This window comes from Lynx canadensis, chromosome D1 (genome assembly GCF_007474595.2).
Source record: "Lynx canadensis isolate LIC74 chromosome D1, mLynCan4.pri.v2, whole genome shotgun sequence".
Taxonomy (NCBI): domain Eukaryota; kingdom Metazoa; phylum Chordata; class Mammalia; order Carnivora; family Felidae; genus Lynx; species Lynx canadensis.
The window spans coordinates 73,766,837-73,789,629 of NC_044312.2; the positions used below are offsets into that span (position 1 = coordinate 73,766,837).

The following is a 22,793-nucleotide window of genomic DNA, read 5'->3' on the forward strand; positions in this document are numbered from 1 at the left end:
CTGAGTGGATCCACTTTGGCCAGTTTTCCACCTGAGGGCCTTCTGCACCATGCCACGCCAGGCTTTAGGGGCAGAGGCCTGGGCCGGTGGAATCACTGTAGGTTTGGCAAGATGGCAATGTAGGTAAGAGCTTGAGCTGTGGAGTCTAAAAGACTCTGGAGTAAGTAGTAAGATCTTGCTCTGCCTTGGGCAACCGACTTAACCCCTCTATGCCTCAGTATCCTGACACACTGAATCCTGACACGCAGTAGGTTCACAATAAGTCTGAGCTGTTGCCATTATCACTTCTAGATGGAGCTCCAGGCCGTCTGGTCAAGTGAGGAAGAGGAATTTCACTGGTCCTGTCAACCCTGGCTTATACCCGTGTGGATTCACCTCTTGGCCAAGGAGAAGTCAGGAGCTGGCACTTAATGTGCGTTTGTATCCCACCTAACTCTCTGTCCAGAGGCAGCAGAACCCAGAGGAGACAGGTCTTGTCTCTGTCTCAGGAGATGCCCTGGAGAGGATCCAAGGAAGGGGCTTACCAGGACCTCGGATTTCACAGCTGGCCTGTAGATGAAGTTGGGCTCCTGGTGGACCATGACAGGTTTGGAGATGGTGGACACGCCAGGGCCTCGTGGAGGCTGTGGGCTTGGGCAAAATGTCTACAAGGGTTAGTTTAAGAGAAACCCATGTGAAGTCGTGGTGGGGGTGGCCCAGGTCAACCAGGGCACTTCAACACACATGCAAATTCACGTCATGCACATGCCGAGCCCGCCTGGTTCATTCACCCTGTTGGAGGTGCTGAGGGTGTGATCTTCAGCAGAAAGACAAGTTCATTGGCCACAGCGCATTCTGAGGCCACAGAAACTACTGGGTGGCTCTAAGAAAGCAGAGACTTGAGCCAGAGCCTCGTTACAGGGGCGCCAGCAGCCACTGTCACTCAGAGGATACACTTTCAACGTTCTCTCTCAGTGGTCACGGATGCCATCCAGCCTCCTCTCTCCCTAAAGGCTATTTCTTCCGGCCACGGTTCCATCCCCTGGACTACACACAAAGCATCTGCTGTCCCTGGTGGGTGGTTACAGAGGCTCAAAGACTGACGGTGAGGACCAGTAAGAGTAGCATCCAGGAGAGCCGATGCAACCTGTCTGCTTTGCTCTAACACACTCCATCACCTTGGACAAGACAAATCGATTCAGGTCACAGCTCTGCCCGTACTCTTCATGGGTCCCCGCTGACTACTGAGCTTCACCTGCAAGGTCCTTCATGAGTCTCTTCACCTTCCTTCGCAACCTCATCCTTCACCCCTCACCCTCCCGGCTCTGCCTCACTTTAGCCTCCAAAACGCCAGGCTTTCTTGCCCTGATTTATGTATATGCTCTTTCCTCTCTCTGCCTTTACCTGCCCAGGTGTTATCTTGGGTGTCACTGCCTTCATAAGGCACCCCTTGAGCTTTTCCTCTCCACCCCAGCTCATTACAGTACCTGTGTTCCCCCATCTCCCCCCAGGTAGCGTGGTAGTTTCCTGCTTACTTATATGTCCTCCTCACCAGATGGTCTCAGGCAGGGACTGGGCTGCCCATTTTGTGGTGGTTCTCCAGCGCCTGGCATAGTGTCTGGCATTTAGTAGGTGCTCACTGAACATGCTGAATGAATAAATGAAGGATTTAGTAGTATGCTGGGCACACAGAACAGCGCCTGGGCAGCAGGCATGGCCCTGAAAACCTTCCTCTGGCAGGTGTGATGTGGCAGGCACGTGTGCCACGCGGACACAAGTGTTTGTTTCCACCACCCGGTGCCTGCTGGAGGCTGAGCTGACGGTGCAGATGCAGACATGGGATCACCCACGCCTCCTGCGGCAGCGCAGGTGATGACTCTCTCGGAGCATGCCATGAGGCAGGGGCAGCGGTACAAGGGCCAAAGTGCTGGCATGGGCAGGATGAAGCTCACCAAAACAGCAGCCCCCTGGCCTTCAAGTCAGGAATAGCCCTGGCTTTGATGTCATTTAAGACACAAGGGTCCAGGTTTCAGAGGCTCCTCGTGTCGAGGAATTTTTAACCTTCTCTGTGCTCTGATGGGGAACTAACAGTGGGAACTTCGTGATTCTTGGAGGAATCCGAGAAAGCTGGATCCTGTTTTGAATCTTGACTCCGACTCAAAAGTTTGCAGAGTTTACCTCCAATCTCGTGTTTGCAGCTACACCCAAATTTTCTTGTATCCTGATCTGTCACTGATCATAGTTAATGTCTACTGAGCACCTACCACGTGCCTGCCATTCTCCTAAGTATTAACTTCGAATGAGTTCATGTATTAATCCATTTGATCCTCATAACAGGTAGGTGCCATTAGCATTCCCATTTTAGGGACAAGGACACCCAGGCTCAGACAGATGAAGTAATGCATGACCAGAGTCACCAGCTAGTGGCAGAGTCAGGATTCAAACTCAGGGTGGTTCCTCCTTACCATCTTTACGTTCTCTGTACCTTCGATGCCCTTCCTCCCACCCTCCATGTATTGCCATCCTCCAAAGCTCAGCTCATTAAGCCCTTTACTCTGCAAAGGTGCCTTCAACCTTCTGTTAGAATGCATCTTTCCCAGAGCACAAGTCCTGCGTTGAGATCTGGTGTCTCAAACCTGATCTGGAAGTGTGCTTTCTGTTGGAAAACTTCACCTTCCCTGATAGGTTCATCATCATTCCTGCTTTGTTCTCTAAGTAGAGGGGTAGCTGGGCATGACATGTCTATTGGGTAAATATAGGGCTTTTTCATTGGTGTTCCTTAGCTTTCTCTAAATTCGTACTCAAGGCCAGCTCAAAAACCAAAAATAAAAACCCTGTGAACACATGGAAAATGGTAACTGGTCCTGCCTCTTTTTATCTGTTTTGCTCATAAGCCATATTGGTCTGATTGATGGGAATATCTAACACCTGTGTCTAGCCCAAATAAAGGTAGCTGCTGACAAAAACAAAAACAAAAACAAAAACAAAAACAAAAACAAAACTAAACTAAAACCTGTGCCATTTTATAGCTGGCCAGACAGTGGCTCATCCTTCAGATGGCAAAGTCTTAGAGAGCACAGGTATGCCAATTTCCTCTGTGTCTCCTTCAGCACTGCTCCCCTCTGCCCCTCACATAGAGACACAAAGCTTGTGCTCAATCCATGCTTGTAGAATCGGATCTGTTGAGGAAAAGCTGCTGCCCATCTTGATAGGGGGCACTCACAAGAAGGATATGGCCCTCTGTGCCAGGCTAACTCAGCCCCCAGTGAACCTGCTCCTGGCTGGGCTCTGGGACAAGACCTCCCTGGAACAGATAGACTTCTCTCCGTCAGAACTGCAGGGCTCAGGACCCATCAGAGGTCCAGAGGGAGTCCCTCTGAGAGTCCCCTGCCAGAAGCTGCCGCCTTTTTGGCATCTGGCACTTTCTTCCTTCCCACCTTCCTCCAAGCTTTCCCAAATGCTCTGAAAAGCTTATTCTGTTTTTCATGCTGGGACTCAAATCCATGCAGGGCAGGTTAATAAAAACCACTGATCAGGCACTACTGACTGTCCTCTCTCTAAGCTCCTACCCTTAGCTGATATGAGCCGCTTTAGCTCTGATTCAAGCCTGGCCCCATGGCTACTGGAGCAGAGGAATATTTTGTTTGTCTCTCCATGGGATCAAACCTCCATATCTTCCTTGGGGATTACCTCTTCCAAAATAGTCTTTGGATTAAGAACAATTAATAAGAAATATGTCTTTTTGAGAAAGCTCACTGTTCAGCCTCCTGACATCCAAGAAAAAAAAAAAATCCCTAGTCTGTATATAGTAAATCTGGAGATTTCTAGGAACTCTCTGTCTTCATTTTTTTTTTTTCTGGAGCTGGAAGTTGGCCAGAAATTTCTGGGTATTATACTTCAAGCCAATATAGTTGGCTAACTCCATAGAAAATGGCATTGTAATGTCCTAACACTGCACTGGACAGTGTTATCATTTAATTTACAAGATCTTAATACTGCTCTACTACTTATCTTCCCCTCGTTTCCCCCTGTTAACCTGGGGATTCATTTCCCATATTCAAGATTTTCTGAGCTTATATCAAAAAGTGACCGGCCGTGACTGAGCTCTGGCTATTCATTAACACAGTACTATATTGAACCTTACCAGCCCATACCAGCCAAGAGGAGCCAAGAGAAACCAACAGACATAAATACACTGTTGGTCATCACAAGTACCACAGGCAATTCACCATACTGTATAGTACTTCAACATTAGCAGAAACCAAACACATGCAGGATGACCACAACAGGCAGGTTGGGAGCTCATTCTTCAAAAATGGGGTGGGGTGATGTTTCTTCCCATCTCCGCTCACAAGAGCAGTGGAGGATGTGGGAAACAGCAGCCCTGCCACTCTTCCTGCCTCCCAGCATAGCATGCAGAACGGGCGCAGTACCTTTGGGGTGGGTGGGAAGCTCCGTTCAGGGACAGGGGAATTAGTGGGCTTCCCACTGTGGTTCTTTGCTTCCCAGTCCTCTGTTGGATTTCCTGTGTCCCCAGCACGGAAGGGGTGGTTGCCCAGTGCCTCTTCCAGTGCCGAGGGTAGCGGGCGGGTAGGAGTCAGGTCTTGGGTGGGGATAGATGGTGGGGGAGGGATGGGAATGGGGGGTGGATTGCGTTGGACCCAGGGTGAAGAAGAGGCACTCACACGGCCTGATGAGGGAAGGACAGGGGGCGCGGGGATCTTGGGGGATGGGTTGGAGGGTGGGGGGTGGGGCATCACAGGCAAGGCCGAGGTAGTCTTGGGGGGATAGTAGAACATGTCCAAGGGGATGTCATCCAGGTCAGTGGTGTGGAGGTGCAGCCCACCTGCGAAGCGTCTCAGGGGCGGGACCAGGGGAGACACAGAAGGCGGGGGAGGCGGGGGCCCCGTGGTCATCTGGGGGAGGGTTGCAAGGAAGTTCTGTAATTGTCTGACCAGTGCTCCACTTCATAAAACACTGAGTATAATGCTTTCCTGTTTCTCTTGCTGCTGGAAATCCACCACCCTCCAACCAGAATCATGGGGTTGTCACTTCTCTGTCACCTGGGTGCTCAGGTGAGCCCAAACCAAGTGGCTAGGAAGGAGTGTCCAAATGTAGGACAGTCCCAAGTTATCTCATATGTGTGACAAGTAAGGTGCCCATACAGTTTATCTAACCTGGAACAACTCAATAGTGAAAGGGGCACCCTTGCTCCAGAACAACATGCCTGAGACCATCTCAGATGGGTTAGGACTTGCTGGCCACTCAGGAGATAAGCCCAGAAATGTAGCGATGTCCCCCTCCTCCAGAGAGCAAGGCAGAGTGGGCTGGTAGGGGTGGCCCTGGACAGTGAACCTGATGTGGCCATCTTGCCTCCCACTGTCCCCAGAGTGGGTCATTCTGAAGTCAGCAGGAGGGTCTATGTGGAAAGAAGGGCTCTGTTACCTCTGAAATCTCATTATCAGCAGAGGAAATCTGCTCAAGGCGTGTCTGACAGAGCCTTTCCACCCAATACTGAATCTTTTCCGATTCCTCAAGGTCTTCCCGCTCTGTCTCGGACACCTAGGACCCAAAGCCAGTGCAAAAAGGAGAGGCACACTTGAGTCACATGTGCGTGGCGCACTCAAATCAGCAGCATAGAAGCACTTCTTTAAAGAGTACTGTTGGGTGTGTCCACTACCCAGCAAAAGACCCTGGCTTATTCCATCTGGCCCCAGAAGAGGTGGAAATAGAAGGGAGAGGATGCTGGAGTGTCAAGCTGACTAATGGCACTTAGCAAAATCAGAGGAGGGACTTGTGCTTTGGAACTAGTTGGGATAAGGCTCCCAGGGTCCCCATGAACTCTGGGATCTTGGGATTCTCTAAAAATGGCCCTTTTGTAGGCTCCTGGCACATGCCAAAATTTTAATTTTACTCTTTTTCCCCTTCCAGGCTACTTTGTTCCAGAAGAACAAGTTGGATTTTATTTTTAATTCTGTTGCTTACTCGCTCCTAATGCCAGACCTAATGCACTTCACATTTTCCAGCATTACTCTGATTTTGTAATCTAATCAGCTTGGCATTCTGATTCATGGAAGCATTAAAGAGAAGCAGAACCAATAACCTCTCCAATAGCTAGGGAGTTAAAGTCACCCAACTCATCTAGGAAATAGGAATTACTCATGTTGGACGACTGCTTTTGTCGTATCTTGAAGGGGACAGCTTTAGATACACGTCCAGGTTGAAGAGATCTAGCTTAGGATACATCTTATGTTGATGGAAGCAGCCTGACTCACTGCCTGATCAATTGGGGAATAGCCTCAGACACCTCACCTACACAACGGGGTTAGCCTCTGACCCATACTCTCAGAGCGAATGCAGGTGGGGGAAATTTGGTCTTGGACTCATAACCTGGGGAGAGAGGCTGGACAGACGCAGACCTGATGACAAGTGGGTGGAAGGCTAATTTCAGTCCTATAATCTAGGCAGAGGGGTTAGCCTTGGGGTCATACCCTGAGTGCAGAGAAAGACCTCATATTCACACATGGGGTGGACAGGTCTGGCCTTGGACGCATACTCTGGTGGGGCTGGGATGGAGGGGACAGACTCAAACCTCTAGCAAGGTATGTGAAGGGTGAACCTAAGTGTGACAATCTGGGCAGAGAGGCTAGCCTCAGACCCATACTTTAGCAAGGATTCTAGTCTCCATGCCAAACATACACCTAAGCCAGAAGGTGGTCTCCATGACCCTGGGCAAGTGGGATGATCACACATTCTAGACTGAGCAGAAGCGCAGGGCTCACTCCATCCTTGGACTCCACTTGGGGAACACAACTCCAGCTGGTTCCCTGGGAGCATGGTGGGGAACAACCCAATTATGTTCTGGGGATGCTCACCTAGCCTGTGAGCCAGACACATACCTCCTGGGCCAGTCGGTTGATTTTCAGTTGTTTTTCCTTTTCCAGCATTTCCTCTTTCTCTTTGTAAAGCTTTTGCTCAAACTCTAGTTCCTTCTTATTCTTTCTCAATTCTTGCAGGCTGTCATACTTGGCTTTCTTCTTATCCTTTCCTTTCTGAGCAGATGTGGTATTGTTTATATGGCAAGGGTTAAAAGGCAGTGTAGACACTGGCACAGCACAGCAAACAGGGCACTCAGCCCACAGACAACACCAGAAGTGAGCCCCTCCCTCTGCTCTGCCCATCTGCACTGGGCACTGGACCTCAGATTTAAGACAGGTCTACCCACTGTGCTACCCACTGTGGAGTGGGAGACACATTCCTTTTTCCAGCCAGAAGAACTGGCTTACTAGCTCACTAAGTAGCTGTGTGATCTTGGCTAAGTTCCTTAACCTCTCTGGGCCTGATTCACCTCATCTTCAAAATAGAAGAAATTCCTGCCTATAGGCTTGCCCTCAGAGCCAATAAAATAACATCTATAAAAGAGCCTTATAAAATGAAAGTGGTGTATAAATAGAATACATTGTATTTGTGTCCTAGTATCTGAGCACACGCCTTCTCCATCATCTGGAAAGAGAGGCGTCTCATGTTCAGACAACAGAGATGCATCCTGGGAGATTCTACAAAAAATCTGGGAGAGCTGATGAGTCTCATTTGCAGAGATCCTCTGTCCTAAGCTTCAGGAGGTAGGAGCCAGCCTCAGACCTGGGAGCCCAGAGCCAGGGACATCAGATTTTGCTCTGATGCTTAACTTCAGACCATTGAATCCTGTAGAGTCCACCATTCCCTCTGAACTAGACCCCTGAACTGAGGATTAGCCAAAAACCATAGGACTAGGAGATGGGAGTGGGGAAGAGAATAGCCTAACTGCTTTGTACTGACTGTCAGAGTTCAACAGGATTAGGGAAAGGAGATGCAAGGCAAACAAACTCCTTATTCTTCCTGTTGGAATTGGACCTACAGAACCTGCTTTCCTGCCTGCTCCTCCCATGGGGTTGCAGGAAAGCCAAGGGGTAAGGGAGGAAGAAAATTACAATGTATGGACTGCCTATGTGCTAAGGGATTTATGTTCATAGGTAAATCTACCTATGCTCATAGGTAGATATTATCCCCATTCTCTTGATGAAGGAACCAAGACTCAGAGAGGTGAAGTCCCTTGCCCAATATCAAACATCCAGTAAGTGGTGGTGCCAGGGTTTGGACCTGAGTCTTCTAGGTCCAACACATTTTCTACTGTGCCCATATGAGCTGGCAGCAACGGGAGTATGGTAGGAGGGAGTGTCAGCCCCATCACACACAGCACAGAGGACAGAGTTAGCACTCAGGAGAGGTGGCAGCAGAGAGAGTCAACATTCTGGGGAATTGATGTGGGGAGGAGGAAATCTGCCTGTTCACTGAGCTCATCCCCACCCCTAACTAGCATTCCCTGGGGGATTCTCTCAGAATTCCCAAATCATCCCAGCACATAAGGGCAGGAATGAGGAATTGAGTTTTTCATTACTGGATACGAAACTTTATCCACAGCTGGAGAAGCCTGGGGGTGTAGTTATGGACCTATTACTGAGTCATCCTGCCTCCCCCCCTAAAGACAATCCCTACTTCCATGCACAGGTAATGCTCTTTGGAGATGGTCCCCCATGTCAGGGATAGAGGCCCGCCACCAGCACAGTCTATGAACTACTTGAGAAAAGTAGTAGCAATGACTCTCATTGCTTCAGAGTCCTGCTTGGTTCCTTACCCACCATGTTCACTAGACTCTTGGCTCAGCTGATAGATGAACCCTGCCATCATGTTATAGATCAGACAGCAATTACCCCGAGAGGAGCCAATAACATTCTGCCTAATCGCAGCTTGCTAGGATATGGGTATGACCTCTCACAGGGACCACCAATGATAGGAATGGCCATTCTGTTGGCTTAAAAACCAAACCAAATCAAACCAAACCAAACCAAAAACCCTCAAACTACCAGTGCTAACATTTTAGAGCCAGGTATCCTGGATGGGACAGGCAGATGTGGCAGTCTCTGTCCCCTTTCCACAAAAGCAGCGCCTGTTTAGTGATGCAGAAGGTTAAACTGTCCCATAGCATCGTCTACTGACCTCATACTAGCGCCCTCCATACAGGTTACTCAGTTGCGTGTGAATCTACCTCACCTGGTGGACAGTGGGCTCCTGCCATAGGTCTGGTTTGCAGGATTTACTCAAGCATCTAGTAAAAGGCTTAGTCAGAACCATGAATCCTGCAGGCTGACACAGACTTTGTGGGGCCACAGGCCTGGGGACCTTGAGCCTCAGAGGGACTTACTCCCACGTTAAGAATAACAAACATCGAATCTTTGTCTTTTCAAATAAGGGAAATTGTGCACACTGATGATCATGGCTATAGATAGCCAAGTGTATTACCCGGGGACTTGGTGTTCTAGCTGCTGGGAGACAATGCATGTCACATGGCTCTAGAGGAAGCGACAATGGGTTTTCAGAGCCAGCATGAGAGATGTGATTTTGTTGTCCTTTTAGCTGTCAGTTAAATTCATGGCAAATGGTCCCTCCCAGTTTGGACTGAGAGGAAAGGCAGACAGGATGGATGTGCTCTTGCTTCTTACCTAGAAGCCATCTTTCTCTCTTTTGGAAATGAAATGAAAACAAAAATACCAGCTATTCAGTTATACTGAACTAATGAATAGGTGAAAACAGGGCTCCTTCTTACCAACAGCAATGTCCAAGTGACATGATTTCCTATGGGAGGTATGTGTGTGGAGAAGATGTTAGTTCTCTTACATTTACCTGGTTATTAGTGCCTGGAAGAGATTTTACCTATCCATAAAGGTATAGGTATTTTTTCCAGTATAATCCTGTGTGTGTGTGTGTGTGTGTGTGTGTGTGTGTGTGTGTGCGCGCATGTGTGTGTGTGTGTGTGTGCGCGCTGTCCTCTGTAGGTGAGTTCTAGTAGAGACAGTGTGTAGAGCATTCAAAATCTAACCCAATGAGATAGCCTAAGCCACAGAGTCGGGCTGTAGGATGAAAAAAGACAGTCTTGTGAGACTGGGTCCTTTCTGAGACCAAGGCAGTGTGGAAAGGAATCCCCCGTGGCGCCCTGTCCTAAGTTTATTCAATATCATACAAATCATGATCTGTGTTCCTAGGTCAAGATGCTAACTCCTGTCAGGAATAATATTTCTGTCTATTATCTTAACAGTATCGTGTTGGAAGAAGGGAGCAGACGTTTCTGGGACATCAGATATTCCCATTTTACAGGCAGGGAGAAGCTACCTACCTATCATCAAGGTCACCCAGCTGCCACCGTTTTGGTTTCTGGGGGACTGACATCCTGCCAGAAAGACCCAGCCGAGTGATAACAACTAAATTAGTTCACCCAGATTTATGCTGATGCCTGATTTCCAAATGCCAAGTCATCTCATATGTCCAATCTACAGATATTAACAGTGGCGTTTTCATAATCAAATGCCAAAGTGATTTAGAAAGAAAAAGGATGAGAGTCTTATGGGGCCTGGAGATACAGTAATAAGATTTAGAGAGAAAATTCAAGGCCCCAGAGACCAGAAAAATGCATTATCTTGGCACACGTAGCGATATTTCTAGGAGAGAGTTATGATTGGTGTGGCTCTTAGTCTCAACTCGAGGCAGAAAATCCCTGCCTGGCAGCGAGTCTGTGTCTGGTGCAGCTGGTCTCATAACGTGTGTTGTGTATACCCAACCTGATATTTCACTCTGTTTGACCACGTCTTCTGGTCTTGACAGAGGAACAAAGAAGCTGCCATGGCCCTGTCCCTGCCCTGTGCCTCCGGGGCTGATGCTGACCGAGATGGTGCCAGATGGTACTCAGGCGGGTCTCACCCCATGAACACTTTCCCCCCACAATGCTTCTGTGGCAGCGCCCTGCTTTTTGACGTCAGCCTGATAGACGCAGACAGGTCAGCCCTCATAGTGAACAGGCCGGGTTACACTGTTTAGAGTTGACAGGCAAAGAAACAATGCTCGTAAAGGCCAAACCCCACAGCAAACTCAGCGGCAAACGGCACAGCACTCAGTCTCGCGCCCTACCTTCCGGATGGTTGGGAATTTGCCATCGTAACGATAAAACCACCCAAAGGCTATAACAACACAGAGAACAAAGAGATGAGATGCTGTTTGGCTCAGCCAGAGCATCCACAGACAGCAGCCAGGGGCTGGGATCTCAAGGACATGTGGCTGTGAGATGAAGAGCAGACCCAATAGCAAAACCGCACCCTCGGTCTGACTCTCCACTCACCTGGCTTCACCTGGGTTACAGAGCAAACCCCAGGCTGCCAGAGAACGGCCCTGATTCCCTGGGGCCCCGTCAACTGCTTCTCCCCAGGACACTGGCTTCAGGAGTCAGTGCCAGAAAATCAGAGACAGCCCTTGTTGGGGGATGAGCTTTTCCAAATCACAGCTGCAGTCTGCTAACACTGAAAGAGAACGAGGCCTCTCCTGACTGACGTCTGGTCCCTCCATCCAAGAAATGGCTCAAGACAAAAGGTAGCCTGGGTTTATGCCTCAAATTGCTATCACTCAGAACAAAACTGTCTTATCTCATAGTACAGACTACGTCCTCTGCTTTCAATGTTGAGAGAGAAGGCAATGACAGGGGTCAGCTCTGAGAAAGGCAGCTCAGGCACCTGTGGGCAGGTCTGCCCCGACAAGCATACCCCGCCCTGGCCCCAGACCATCAGGGCACCAGCCCCCTGCTTCCCCCAGGCAACAGTATGACCGGGCAACATCTCAAACCTAAAGCTCCCTGCACCAGCAGTGATCCATTAAATAATTACCCACCCTGACCAGCCTGAGTTCTAGAACAGGATCTTGAAAGCCTCCTGCCTGACCTTGGGGATATCTAGGGAGTCCTTAGGGAGATCCCAGAGCAGCAGAGGAAGAACCTGGGCTTGGGCAGCACTGAACCAGTGGTTCAGTTGTTTAGGTGTGTATCAGCAGACATTTCAGCCAGGTTGGGAGTCCTGTCCTCAGGCTTTGTGTGCAGTGCTTGGACTAAGCTGGGATTGCAGGAGCTTCACACACTCCAGTGGTCCCTGCCGCGTGATGGCCCCTTAGAGCTGGGTGTCTGCAGGGCTAGCAGGAGGCGGTGGGCAAGGCAAGCGGAGCAGCAAGGCCAGGCAGTGAAGCGGGGGCTGCAAACCTGCTCTCCCTGCTCCTCCATGCCTCCATCCGGGTCATCTGCTGGCTCAAGCTCAGGTTCCACTCCCTGATCAGCTACCCAGGAAAAGAGGAGGAAGCTGGTGAACCAAGAGGGACTTGGGAGACCAAGAGGCCAGAGGTGCTTCCCAGGAGCCTAATGACCTATGCCCGGCCTCCTCTATGGGAACCTGTGAGGTCAGGGGTGGGAACAGGGCTCAGGAGCCCGGAACAAAACTGTCTTGCTCCGGGATCGTGCATGCAGTGCTTTCAACCTTGGTAGCTTTAGTTTCTCTGTCTGTAAAATGGGCTAACAACGGGGGGACCGCTGACCTGACAGTCAAGTGAGAAACTTTGTGCAGGGCATTCAGTTGAAACTTGGGAAGTGAGGCACAGAATATGGGAATATCTGAGTATTACACATGTCTGGTACCAAGGGTTTACAATGGCAGAACAGACCTTCCTGGCTGCTTCTTACCACTTTGGGAACTCTGGGTCCCTGGGGGATGTCAGAGCTATGTGGGCAGGTTGATCCTGAGGAGGTGAGGAGATTTCAAAGGGTAAAGGGGAGACATGTGGTTAGGAAGACATGAATGTTGACATCATGTGGAGAATAGCAAATCATCCATTCCAGTGGTTTCCAATCTGGACTTTGGCCTCCCTGGGACTACTGAAGGGAGTGGATGAGTCTGCTGTGACCTGCCTATTAATATTTCAAATATTAATTAGAAGAACTTCCCCATTCCTCTATGAAAAGGCTGTAAGTTAAATTCCTTACCTTTTGGCTCAATTTATGTTAATTAAATAATGGAACATTGATGCTTTCTTGCAAATAACAATGACTACATAATAAAACAATAGGAAAATAACTGATTGCTTCATAGTTTGATAGGAAAAACCTCAACTTCTAAACCATGGGGTCCATTGGGGGTGGAGGCTAATTGCTGGGGTCCTAATGGAGAGAAAATCCTAGAAATACCCTGTTTAAACCTCTTCATCTCCCAAGGCTCCTTCCGGCTCTGGGATGCTTAATAACCCCCCTCCTCATTGCTTTGGCTAAAGAAAGCTCTTCTGGGGGACTCTCTGACAATCTGTCCTGGCTCAGAAGAATGTTGGGGTTCTGCTGGGTCAGCCACAGGGAGGCAGGCAGTGCCCCTAGGACAGGTGGTGGTGAGAGAAGCAGTCAGGCCCACCACATCATTAGGATGAGTGGCTTTCTTTTTCAGGCAAGAGATGCTCCACACTCTTTCCTGTCTGTTCAAAAATGTGCAGTCCATCCCTCACAGGCACAAACACCTGAGTCAGATATAACCTGTTGGCTAACTGGGCCCCAGAGCTGAAGAGTCACCAGGGAGGAGCCGGCTTGTCCCGGTTGTGCTGGCCCAACACAACAGAGACCGCTCCAGCTTCCCAGGAATGGGGAAGGAGGCAGGAATTGAGCTCACTCAGAGGCCTTCCTGCATTTTCTGACTGATTTCCCAAGGAGAATGAAATTGCCAGTGCACGCGGACATGGACAGAGGCAGCAGCTGCCCCAGCTCAGGCAGGCAGGCTCGGGCCATCCATCCCATGTTTCGCACATTCCCTTAGAAAAAATTTGTATCTTAAAGCAAAGGGAAAGCTCTTGCTCCTTTCATTCAAGAAGCTTGATTTGGTTTAAAAGCACTAAATAAATAGCTAGCCAGAGAAAGTGTTTTTATTTTTCGTAGTTCCTGAGAGAATGTGTTTGCTCTAAAGCCAAGGCCTGGTTTCTAGAAAGGTACTAAATTGACTAGGATTACTTTCACGAGAAGCAATTAAAATCGATTTCTCTCCTTCTGAAGCTCCTATTTCACTCATAAGAGCAAATTAGCTCCCTGTCTCAAACACAGATTATTCACCAGGAATTTAGCTCTGGCCACATCCTTAACTAATACCAAATGTCAGGGGGGAGGCTGATGAGAGCTTGCTTTGTCCTTCAGAGAGGACCCTGGGATGACACCATCCCCTGCTGCCAGGAAGGAATGTGCTGGGAGATGTTTGTTCTGCACCAGGCAGGATTGAAACGGAACCATCCAGGTGCCTGCCCAACCTCTTTGTTGACCCAAGTGGCCTGTGTTGACAAGATGATGCCACTCTAGGGCCCAATATGATCCAAAGTTGGGGCCAGGTTGTCTAGACCATCACAAGATCCCAAATGGCTGTGACACAGCAGACATGGGGAATCTTGGTTCTTGGGTGTAGATTCACCCCATATCTAGAGGTTCCCAGGTCAGCTGAGCACAATCAGCTGCAGCAGAACTGGCCCTATGTCATGTAAAGTGACAATAAGGCCCAATGTGGAATCCTGGACTTGTGGTTGCCATGGCCCCCAGCTACCTTGCTTGGCTTCCTACCACCAGCCCCCTGGAGAAGCACTGAGAGTGAGCCACTACTTTGCCCTGGTGGTGTGGGCACCTGGTAGTAGGCGTTGTGAGCAGGTGGACAGGGGAGCAGGTGGTGGAGGCCTGGCCTGAAATTGGAAGTGAGAACCCAGGGCAGATGAAGAAAGGAGGTGCAAAGGGCAGAGGGAGCTGAGGCCCCAGGATGGCCGCAGTTTGGGCCTAGGAGTGGTCTCAGTCCTCTCCCTGACTCCATCCTTGAAGGGGTGTGACCATACCCCATGCACAGGGGTGCAGGTGGCAGGGGCACTTCAGGTAAGGTCTTCCCACAGTCACCCATCAGCCTCGGATCACCCAAATCCTCTCCATCATGAGCATTTCCCCTCTTTCTTGCTGCTGTTGCACCCAGCTCTGATTCAGAACCAGGTGGGATGTGGACGTACTACCCAGCAAAGCAAGAAGATGATCCAATGAACAACTCGCTTTTGACAGAGCTCTCCATTCCCTGGTCAGCAGCCCAAGGGCACAAGGAGAGGCCCTCCTGCCTGAGTCTGTGTTGTGGGGGAGAGTCTGGCAACAGGCCCCTGGGGACAAAGGGGCAGAGATCCTGCCCACCCCCATGCCCTGGCACATGGCTGCCCCTCCATGAAAGAAATACAGCCCAGGGAGCTGTGGGCTCTTCACCTGGGGAGGTGGTGGTGATTGGAGGGAGACTAGTGTCTCTGTCAAGATACTCCCCAACCCCCAGGCCCCAGAAGGAAGTTCCCTCCCCAGGTACATGATACATACACTTAGGCTTGCGAAGGGGTATTGGGTGCACCTCAGCGGTGATGGTTTTAGATGAGAGCAGCTGTTCCTTTGAGCCCCAGTCTTCTTCCCACTGCTTCTTAAACTTCTCCTCCTCTTCCACAATCCTGAAATAAGATCCCCCTGCCTGTGACTGGGGTCAGGACTTTTACAGGCCGACCCTCTGCCTATTGGGAAACCCTAACCAGCCTGGGGAGAGGCTGCATGGCTCTAGCTGTGATGAAGAAAACAAAGTTCCTGGCACTTGTATTCGACATCGAGTGTCAATGCCACCCTGGGGATTACAGGACTATGCTCTGGTTACCTTAACGTGATGGGCTTTACTAGAATTATGGAATGGCTACCAGGAGACAAGAAGGCCAGGCAAACTGGGCCTGGAGGCGGCCTCTGGCTGGCCACAATCCCAAGAGCACACTCACGTCTGCACGCAGACATGTGGACCCAAGCACTCACTGTTCCATCTCCTTCCGGTATCTTTCATTCTCCTCTGCTGCCTTCTGGGCAATTTCTTTTTTTCTTCTGAAACACAAATTCAGATTGGCATGCTGGAGTCTATGCAAGAGAAGTTCTCTCTTCCTTGTAGCTAATTCCTAATTTGAGAAAGGTTTAAAATTTTTCTTATGGGCTCCCTTCCAAGGATGCCTGGACCAGATTTGGATGCTGGGGAAGCGGGTCCAAGAAAATCTGGGCCTCGTGCTCTTGTGTGGTTTTGCCTGGCACTGCTGAGCAGAGATTCTGTGCTGCCAGGGATGGGAGGCGGATCGACGCAGGCCACACTCTATGTGTCTACCTTCAAACACTTAGATAAAGTGACTGACAGTAGGCAGGGCCTTGCTGGAGTCAGGTCCTCTGGGAGGAGGGCCCCAGGCAACATGTAGCCGGGGCCACTGGCCAAGGCCAGGGCAATGGGCAGAGGTACCACCAGGGCTGATTCTCCAGGCTAATTCTGTGATGGGGAAGAGGGAAAGATCCTGTCCACCTTCCTTTTCCAAATTGTTTTTACACTCCTAGAATGTATCTGGATTTGGATTTTGACAGTAGCTTTTTATTTGTGAATTGCTCACCACATTTATTGTCTCAGTCCATCATCTCAACCAACCTTAGGATGGGTGAGCCTTATTACCACAGACAGGTGTGAATCCCAGCTTGGCCACATGTGACTTTGTTCACAAGTGGCTTAACCTCCCTGAGCTAAGACCTCTCAGCCTCCTCACCTGTAAAATGGGTCAATACCATCTATCTTCCAGAGCTATTGTGGGAATTAAATTAAGCAAGACATAAACAAGGTCCTGATTCAATGCCGGCCACATGACTGATACTCAACAAACATTAGCTACTCCTGGTAGCATCCTCATTTTCCATACTTCTGGGTTTTGGAAGTCAAGGGCTCTCCTCAACTAGAAGGGGAGAGCTTGGTGGTCCGGAGGCAAGGGATGGATACACTGACCACCACTGAACCCATCTGGTCTGAGGACAGGCCTCAGGGGGGCAGGATGAAGCTGGCCCAGGACACGGTGGGCAGGGAGGAGAGGGAGGGGGCACCCTGGCTGGCCACACTCACTGTCGTTCCATCTCCTGCTGCTCCTGGAGGATCTTGTTGGACTCCATTGCCAGCCGCTTCTGCATGAGAAGCTCCTGCCGCTGTAGCTCGCGCTGCCGTGCCTCCTCCAGCCGCTCCCGGTCTGTCAGGAACAGCTCTCGGCCCTCAGGGGAGTGAAAAGAGACCTCTTGCTCAGTCTCTCAGGGAACCCGGCCAGCCACTGCCACAGCCCTGGGGACCAAGATGCAGGTTGTCCTCTTATCAGCATGGCGCCCCGTGTCAGGCACTGTGGCTCCTATTGTCTCTGAGCAAGCTTCTCCCCGCTAGGCAGAGATCTCTCCCTCTGCTCTGTCAGAGCTTCAGGAAAGGAGACCCTCTGGCCCTTCCCAGGAGTGTGTGCCAGAGATCAGGGGTATGAATGGCCGGGGTTGGAAGTCAGGGGTTATGGGGGCCCTACCAGGTCGTTCTGGACTTACAGCTCCAGCTACAATGGAGATGGTCAGGCTGCGGCTACTCTTCAGCACGTTGACGGCCTGGGGGGACAAGCAGACAGACCTTGTCTGAAGCCTGACAGCCCAGAGCAGTCAAGGCCTCTAGACATCACAGAAGGTCTCAGACCCCATGGCAGGGTTGGGGGGCAGGGCATGGGAAGTGAAGGGCAGACATGATAATGGCCAGCAGGTGGAGACCCCGCATCTCACCTCCTTGTGGTCCAGGTTGGAGAAGTCGATGCCATTGACTTCGACAATCTGGTCCCCTGTCTGGAGGAGAAATGGAGAGGGTTCAGTGTGTCTCCACTATCTGTAAACCTACTCGGCTGAAGGAAGGGTTTCCCCCGGGGGCCAGAGTCACATATTGGGTCTTCCAGTGGCTGCACCTCAGCTCTTCCTCATGAATAGAGCAGTTAGAAAGCTCTAATGGTATCCTCCCAGGGTGCCTACACTTTATATTTCCTTTATCGGCTGTCAAATATTATCCCATTAGAGGTTCATTCCTTTGGCTTAATTTGTATTTGCTTTAAAAACTCAGTTTGTAGACATAGGAGCCTTGGGTTTCTCATATAGCAGAGGCCTTATTGAGCCATAATAATATTTTGTATAATAGCTAGCACTCATCAATCCCTTACTATGTGCCAGGCACAGTTGGAAGCATATGTACTAATTCATTTAATCCACACAATGACCCTAGAAGGAAGACTATTGCCCCCATTTTTCAGGAGAGGAAACTGAAGTGCAGAAAAAGGAAGTAACTTGTCAAAAGTAGAGATTAAGAGTTCTGGGGGCACCTGGGTGGCTCAGTTGGTTAAGCATCTGACTCTTGATTTCGGCTTAGGTCGTGATCTCATGGCTCATGAGTCTGAGCCCCGCGTCGGGCTCTGCACTGACACCACGAAGCCTGCTTGAGATTCTCTGTCTCCCTCTCTCTCTGCCCCACCCATGCTTGTGTGTGCATGCGCTCTCTCTCTCAAAAATAAATAAATAAACTTAAAAAAAAAAAAGAGTTCTGGCTCTGGCACCAGACTACTAGGTTTGAATCCCAGCCCTATTACACTAGGTACATGATCTTAGAAAAATCATACACTTTCTCCAGGTCTCAGTTTCTCCATCTGTAAAATGACAGTACCTAATTCTCAGAGTTCTTATACATTTTAAAGGGCTTAGAAGAAAGTCCTACCCTGTAAACACTCAACGAATGTCAATTCTTTACTATTACTACATCCCCAAGGTCAAGACCAAAGGCTCTCAGAGCCAGAGAAGACTGTAGAAAGGTGAAACGTGAAGCCTTCACTTGGCGGATGGGGAGGAATCATCAGCCAGCGGCTGTTGGGAGAGGGCTGTGTGGAAAGGCCTGCACCTCCATCACTAACGTGATGACCAGGGTCATCGTCTGACCCTGTACCCCTCTGGGGCATCCCAGTGTCGGTCACTCACCTCCAGCCCCACCTCAGCAGACAGGGAACCAGGCTTCACGTTGCTGATAAAGATGCCAGGTTTCTGGATGGGCCCACTGGAAATGCTGTGGGAGAGATGGGAAATATGGGTGAGGCTCTGCTCATCCCTGGCAGTGCTGCTCATTCTCAATGTCCTGGTCCCTCTGCCTGTGTGTCCCGTACGCTGGCCCCTCAGGATCCAGGTCACCCATGAGGCTCAGTACCCATGGGGCTCCATCGTTTACCTGTCCAGCCTCATTTCCCTGCGGCAACAGCCGTAAAAAAAATATTTGTAATTTCCCGCTACCCAACCCCTCACCCAATATATGGCATATGCTGTTTCTTCTTTCTTTCCATTCCTTAAGATTCAAATGCTATCTCCTCTACAAGGTTTTCACCAAACTCCTTGTTCTATCCCAAGCCTAAAATAGTTGCTCCCTCCTCAGCGCTCCTAAGATACCTACACCAAGGATGGCATTCGTACTGTTATTTTCCCCTCTCACTTCTGTGGTAGACATCACGAACTGATCATAGCACTCTTTTCCACCAAACCTAGATTTGGTGCCTTAGAGGTCTTTTCAAAACACAGCTGGCCCTTGAACAACATGACTTTGAACTGCATGGGTCCACTTGTATGTGGATTTCTCATAGTACAACCCTGTAAATGCATTTTCTCTTCCTTATGGTTTTCTTAACAATAGTTTCTTTCCCCTAGCTTACTTTGTCGTAATAATACAGATATAGTATATAAAACACAAACTATGGGTTAAGCAACTGTTTATGTTATCGGTAAGGCTTCCAGTCAACAGTAGGTTATTAGTAGTTAAATTTGGGGGGACTCAAAAAGGGGTCAGCTATAGGACTCCAGGCAGCCACCACTAATTGATGAAAAATAGCACAGGACGGGAGACCTATTTGCCATCTCTGATGCAGAAAGGAGCTTCTTTAGGGCCCTTGCAACTCTACACTGTAAGTATTTAGTGGTTGGGAAGGAGGGACTTTTTAGCACCTATGCTTGGCAGAAAAGCATTGAATAAATGTGAATGAGTAGAAACAATATGAAAAAGTTAAATAATAATAGCTAATGTTTACCAACTGCTTACTACCTACTAGGCACTAAGCTGGTACTTTATCTCTACATCTCATTCTTGCTCAAACAGCTGGTATGGGGGATCATCATTCCCAGTTTATAGAGGGGGAAACTAGGCTCAGACTCGTTAAGTGACCAGTCCAAGGTTCTAGAGCTCACAGGTGGAGAGCAGGGGCTGGAACCTAGATCTATAAGTGTAGCACCTGTGTGTGTAATAAGACCACCTCAGGTGGCCTGATGCCTGTTTGCAATTCCCTGGCTGCCACTTAAGGAACCCCACAAAGTAATAAATGACAAGGGAACTGTAACAGAGATGGCCAGCTAGACGGGCCCCTTTTGCAGTGACTCAAGAGCCCACCAACGGAACACGGCTCTGCCTGTGGGCCTCAGTTTCCTCATCTATAAAATGGGCCTGTCAGAGCTGTCCCTCTGGCTGTATAGGGCTGTTGTGAAGCCCAGAGAGGAAATCAGACACTGAGAAGTGTCATCTCCTCAGAAGCAGCAGTGAGAAAGGGGAGAAGTGTTAGGGGTCTCCTGGGGTCTACTGGCCATGAGAGAGCCCCAGGGCATGACTGACACCCACCTGCAGCCAAGGCCCCGGGATCCTACCAGACTGATGAAGACCTTCTTCTCCTTGTTTTCCCGACTGCCGGGGAAGCCCAGGCTGCTCCGCCCACCCTGGAGGAAGGATGGGATAAGGGTCACTGGGTGTCCACATGTGTGCAAGTGGTCTCTTGATTTCATAAAGTCCTTTAGAGCAAGTACTGCTGTCTTCATATAAGACGGCTTGCCATTATGTTCCTAGGGGGTATGTCTGCCCCAGCTGGGCCTGGCTGGATGCCCTGGGGGCCTCAGGGACATTCTGGATGTCTCTGGATGTCTTGGGAGCCTGTCTAAAGCCCCTGAAGGCACATCTCTGGGGCAAGCCCTCCCTTTGGGACCTGCTGCCCCTCCTTGAAGACAACCCTCTCCAGACCCCATCACAGGTGGTCCTGGCCCTTACCTCAGATTCTGACACAAACTGATCCACATACTGCCATTTGAGGGGTTCATCAGGAGAGCTAGTGGGACGGGGATGTAAAAGGGCAGTCATTAGAGAGAGATGTTTGAGGAACCAGGCTCCAAATCCAGATCTGCCCATCTGGAGCCTCCAGCCACTTCTGGCCCAGGAGCAGTACTGGTTTGGTGGAAGCCAGACCCCAATGCCTATCCCAGGACCCTGAGCCCACAGGGAAGAGTCTGTCTGCAGAGGAAGGTCCTGCTCACCTCTTCACGGGAATCAGGCCAATGTCTGTGGGAGAATGGCACAGGGGTTAGGACGGTGCCCCAGGAGCTAGGGATCCCACCGCCTACCCCATCCCACCCCACCCCTCCATCAGTACCCCTGGTCGTCTGGCCTCACTCACGTCTCACTTTGATGGACACGGTCTTCTTGGTGCGGATGAGGTTGATGACTTCCTCATGGGTGCAGGAGGAGATGGAATATCCGTTGATTCGGACGATCTCATCCCCTACCTTGGCCGCAGACAGAGGGAATGAGCACCAGGTTGAGAAGGCAGCTGGGCAGGCTTGCCACTAGATGCTCTGGGCCTGCTCTCCGGGAAAGGGGACGATGACGTGCCTTCCCTCAGAAGAAACCTCGGTATGTACCCTAGTACCTTGTTATAACCAACCCACTCTCCATCAGCTTGAGGGGTCCCAGGATAGTGACATTTCTAAGCAGTCTTTCTGATGCATTTTACAGATGGGGGAACCTATATGGAGCGGGTGTGAGAGGCACAGAGAATGGGTAGCAGAGCTGGGACTAGAACTCAGGACCCTATATCCTCCCTCCAGGGTCCCTTTGCCCCACTGGGTCACCATCAGGTTCTATAACGCGTGCAAAGGGCAACCTTCACCTAGATTCAGGCAGTTCTTCCTTGGCCTTTGTCCCACCCCGCCCACAGAGTAGGTTCTCCTGTCTTTGTTAATCACTATAACACCATAACGGAGTTGGGGTGGGGAACTTCCATGATTCCTGACCCAAGTTCACATCACTGACACACACACACAATATCTTTCTTTCCACTCTATGGAAGCTTAATGGGCATTTTAACTCTGCCACAGCCCTGACCTCTGAATTCCCACTTGGAGTAAGCAAAGAAGAGTGAATAAACACAAGGCTTTGGCATCAGATGTCCTGGATTCAAACTCCTGCTTCCATTTTGTTTTTTTTCTGCTTCCATTATCATTATTATTATTTTTTTAAGTAGGCTTCATGCCCAGTGCGGACCCCGATCCAGGGCTTGAACTCACGACCCTGAGATCAAGACCTGAGCTGAGATCAAGAGCGAGATACTTAATCCACTGAGCCACCCAGGTGCCCCCCAACCCCCCCGCTTCTTCTATTCTTATTAGCTGCACAACCTTGGGTAAGTCTCCCTCTCTCTCTCTTTTTAAATATTTTTATTACTCAAAGAAAATCTTCATTTTTTTATTTAGCTTTCTGACTCTATGTTTGCGCTTTCAACACTTTCATGACGATTTTCTCCTCTTTAATAAGGAAAGCACGCTTGATCCTGTCATGAACACACTTAGCACACAGGGAACCACCACAGGCCCTGCTGACATGTTTTTCCACTTTAGGCAACCTCGGAAGAACTGTAGGCATCACAGCACGAGCTCCTTGAAGCTGGCCTGGGCACATGCCACATGTGGAGTCTGGTGCCTTCCCAACCTTCTTGGTCTAAAGGTAAATGATTCTATTGCCAGAGGTTCGGGACAGCTTGTTTCATCAGAGGCTGTTTTGTAGGACAGCCTATGATGGTATGTCAAACGCTAGACCATTCAGAATGCCCGTGAACATTGTCCTCGGAAGAGGAAACAGGACCTTGGGCAAGTCTCTTGAACTTTCTGAACCTTAGTTTTTCTCATCTGTAAAATGGGGAGATGCCCAGGCAGCTGTGAGAATTAAGTAAGCAGGTCCATGTAAAGCCTGCCAGCA

General features: G+C 49.9%; 1 protein-coding gene and 1 pseudogene across 2 annotated transcripts in view; both read right to left on the reverse strand.

Annotated features, from left to right (window-relative positions):
• Positions 1-22,793, reverse strand: part of USH1C (USH1 protein network component harmonin) — a 47,344-nt gene that overhangs the window by 11,913 nt on the left and 12,638 nt on the right. The window contains exons 5-19 of one of the 2 annotated variants that reach the window (XM_032594838.1): positions 21,217-21,325; positions 21,077-21,101; positions 20,814-20,871; positions 20,394-20,488; positions 18,722-18,806; positions 17,492-17,551; positions 17,267-17,323; positions 16,812-16,954; positions 15,704-15,769; positions 15,233-15,357; positions 10,978-11,027; positions 6,879-7,031; positions 5,425-5,541; positions 4,413-4,895; positions 525-644 (exon numbers count right to left, since the gene is read on the reverse strand). In XM_032594838.1, the coding sequence (XP_032450729.1) occupies positions 525-644; positions 4,413-4,895; positions 5,425-5,541; positions 6,879-7,031; positions 10,978-11,027; positions 15,233-15,357; positions 15,704-15,769; positions 16,812-16,954; positions 17,267-17,323; positions 17,492-17,551; positions 18,722-18,806; positions 20,394-20,488; positions 20,814-20,871; positions 21,077-21,101; positions 21,217-21,325 (1,746 nt within the window). Of the gene's footprint in view, positions 1-524; positions 645-4,412; positions 4,896-5,424; positions 5,542-6,878; positions 7,032-10,977; positions 11,028-12,088; positions 12,163-15,232; positions 15,358-15,703; positions 15,770-16,811; positions 16,955-17,266; positions 17,324-17,491; positions 17,552-18,721; positions 18,807-20,393; positions 20,489-20,813; positions 20,872-21,076; positions 21,102-21,216; positions 21,326-22,793 lie in introns of both variants that reach the window. The other variant, XM_030333108.1, reaches the window with a different exon arrangement.
• On the reverse strand, positions 22,284-22,636 carry LOC115525748 (annotated as a pseudogene).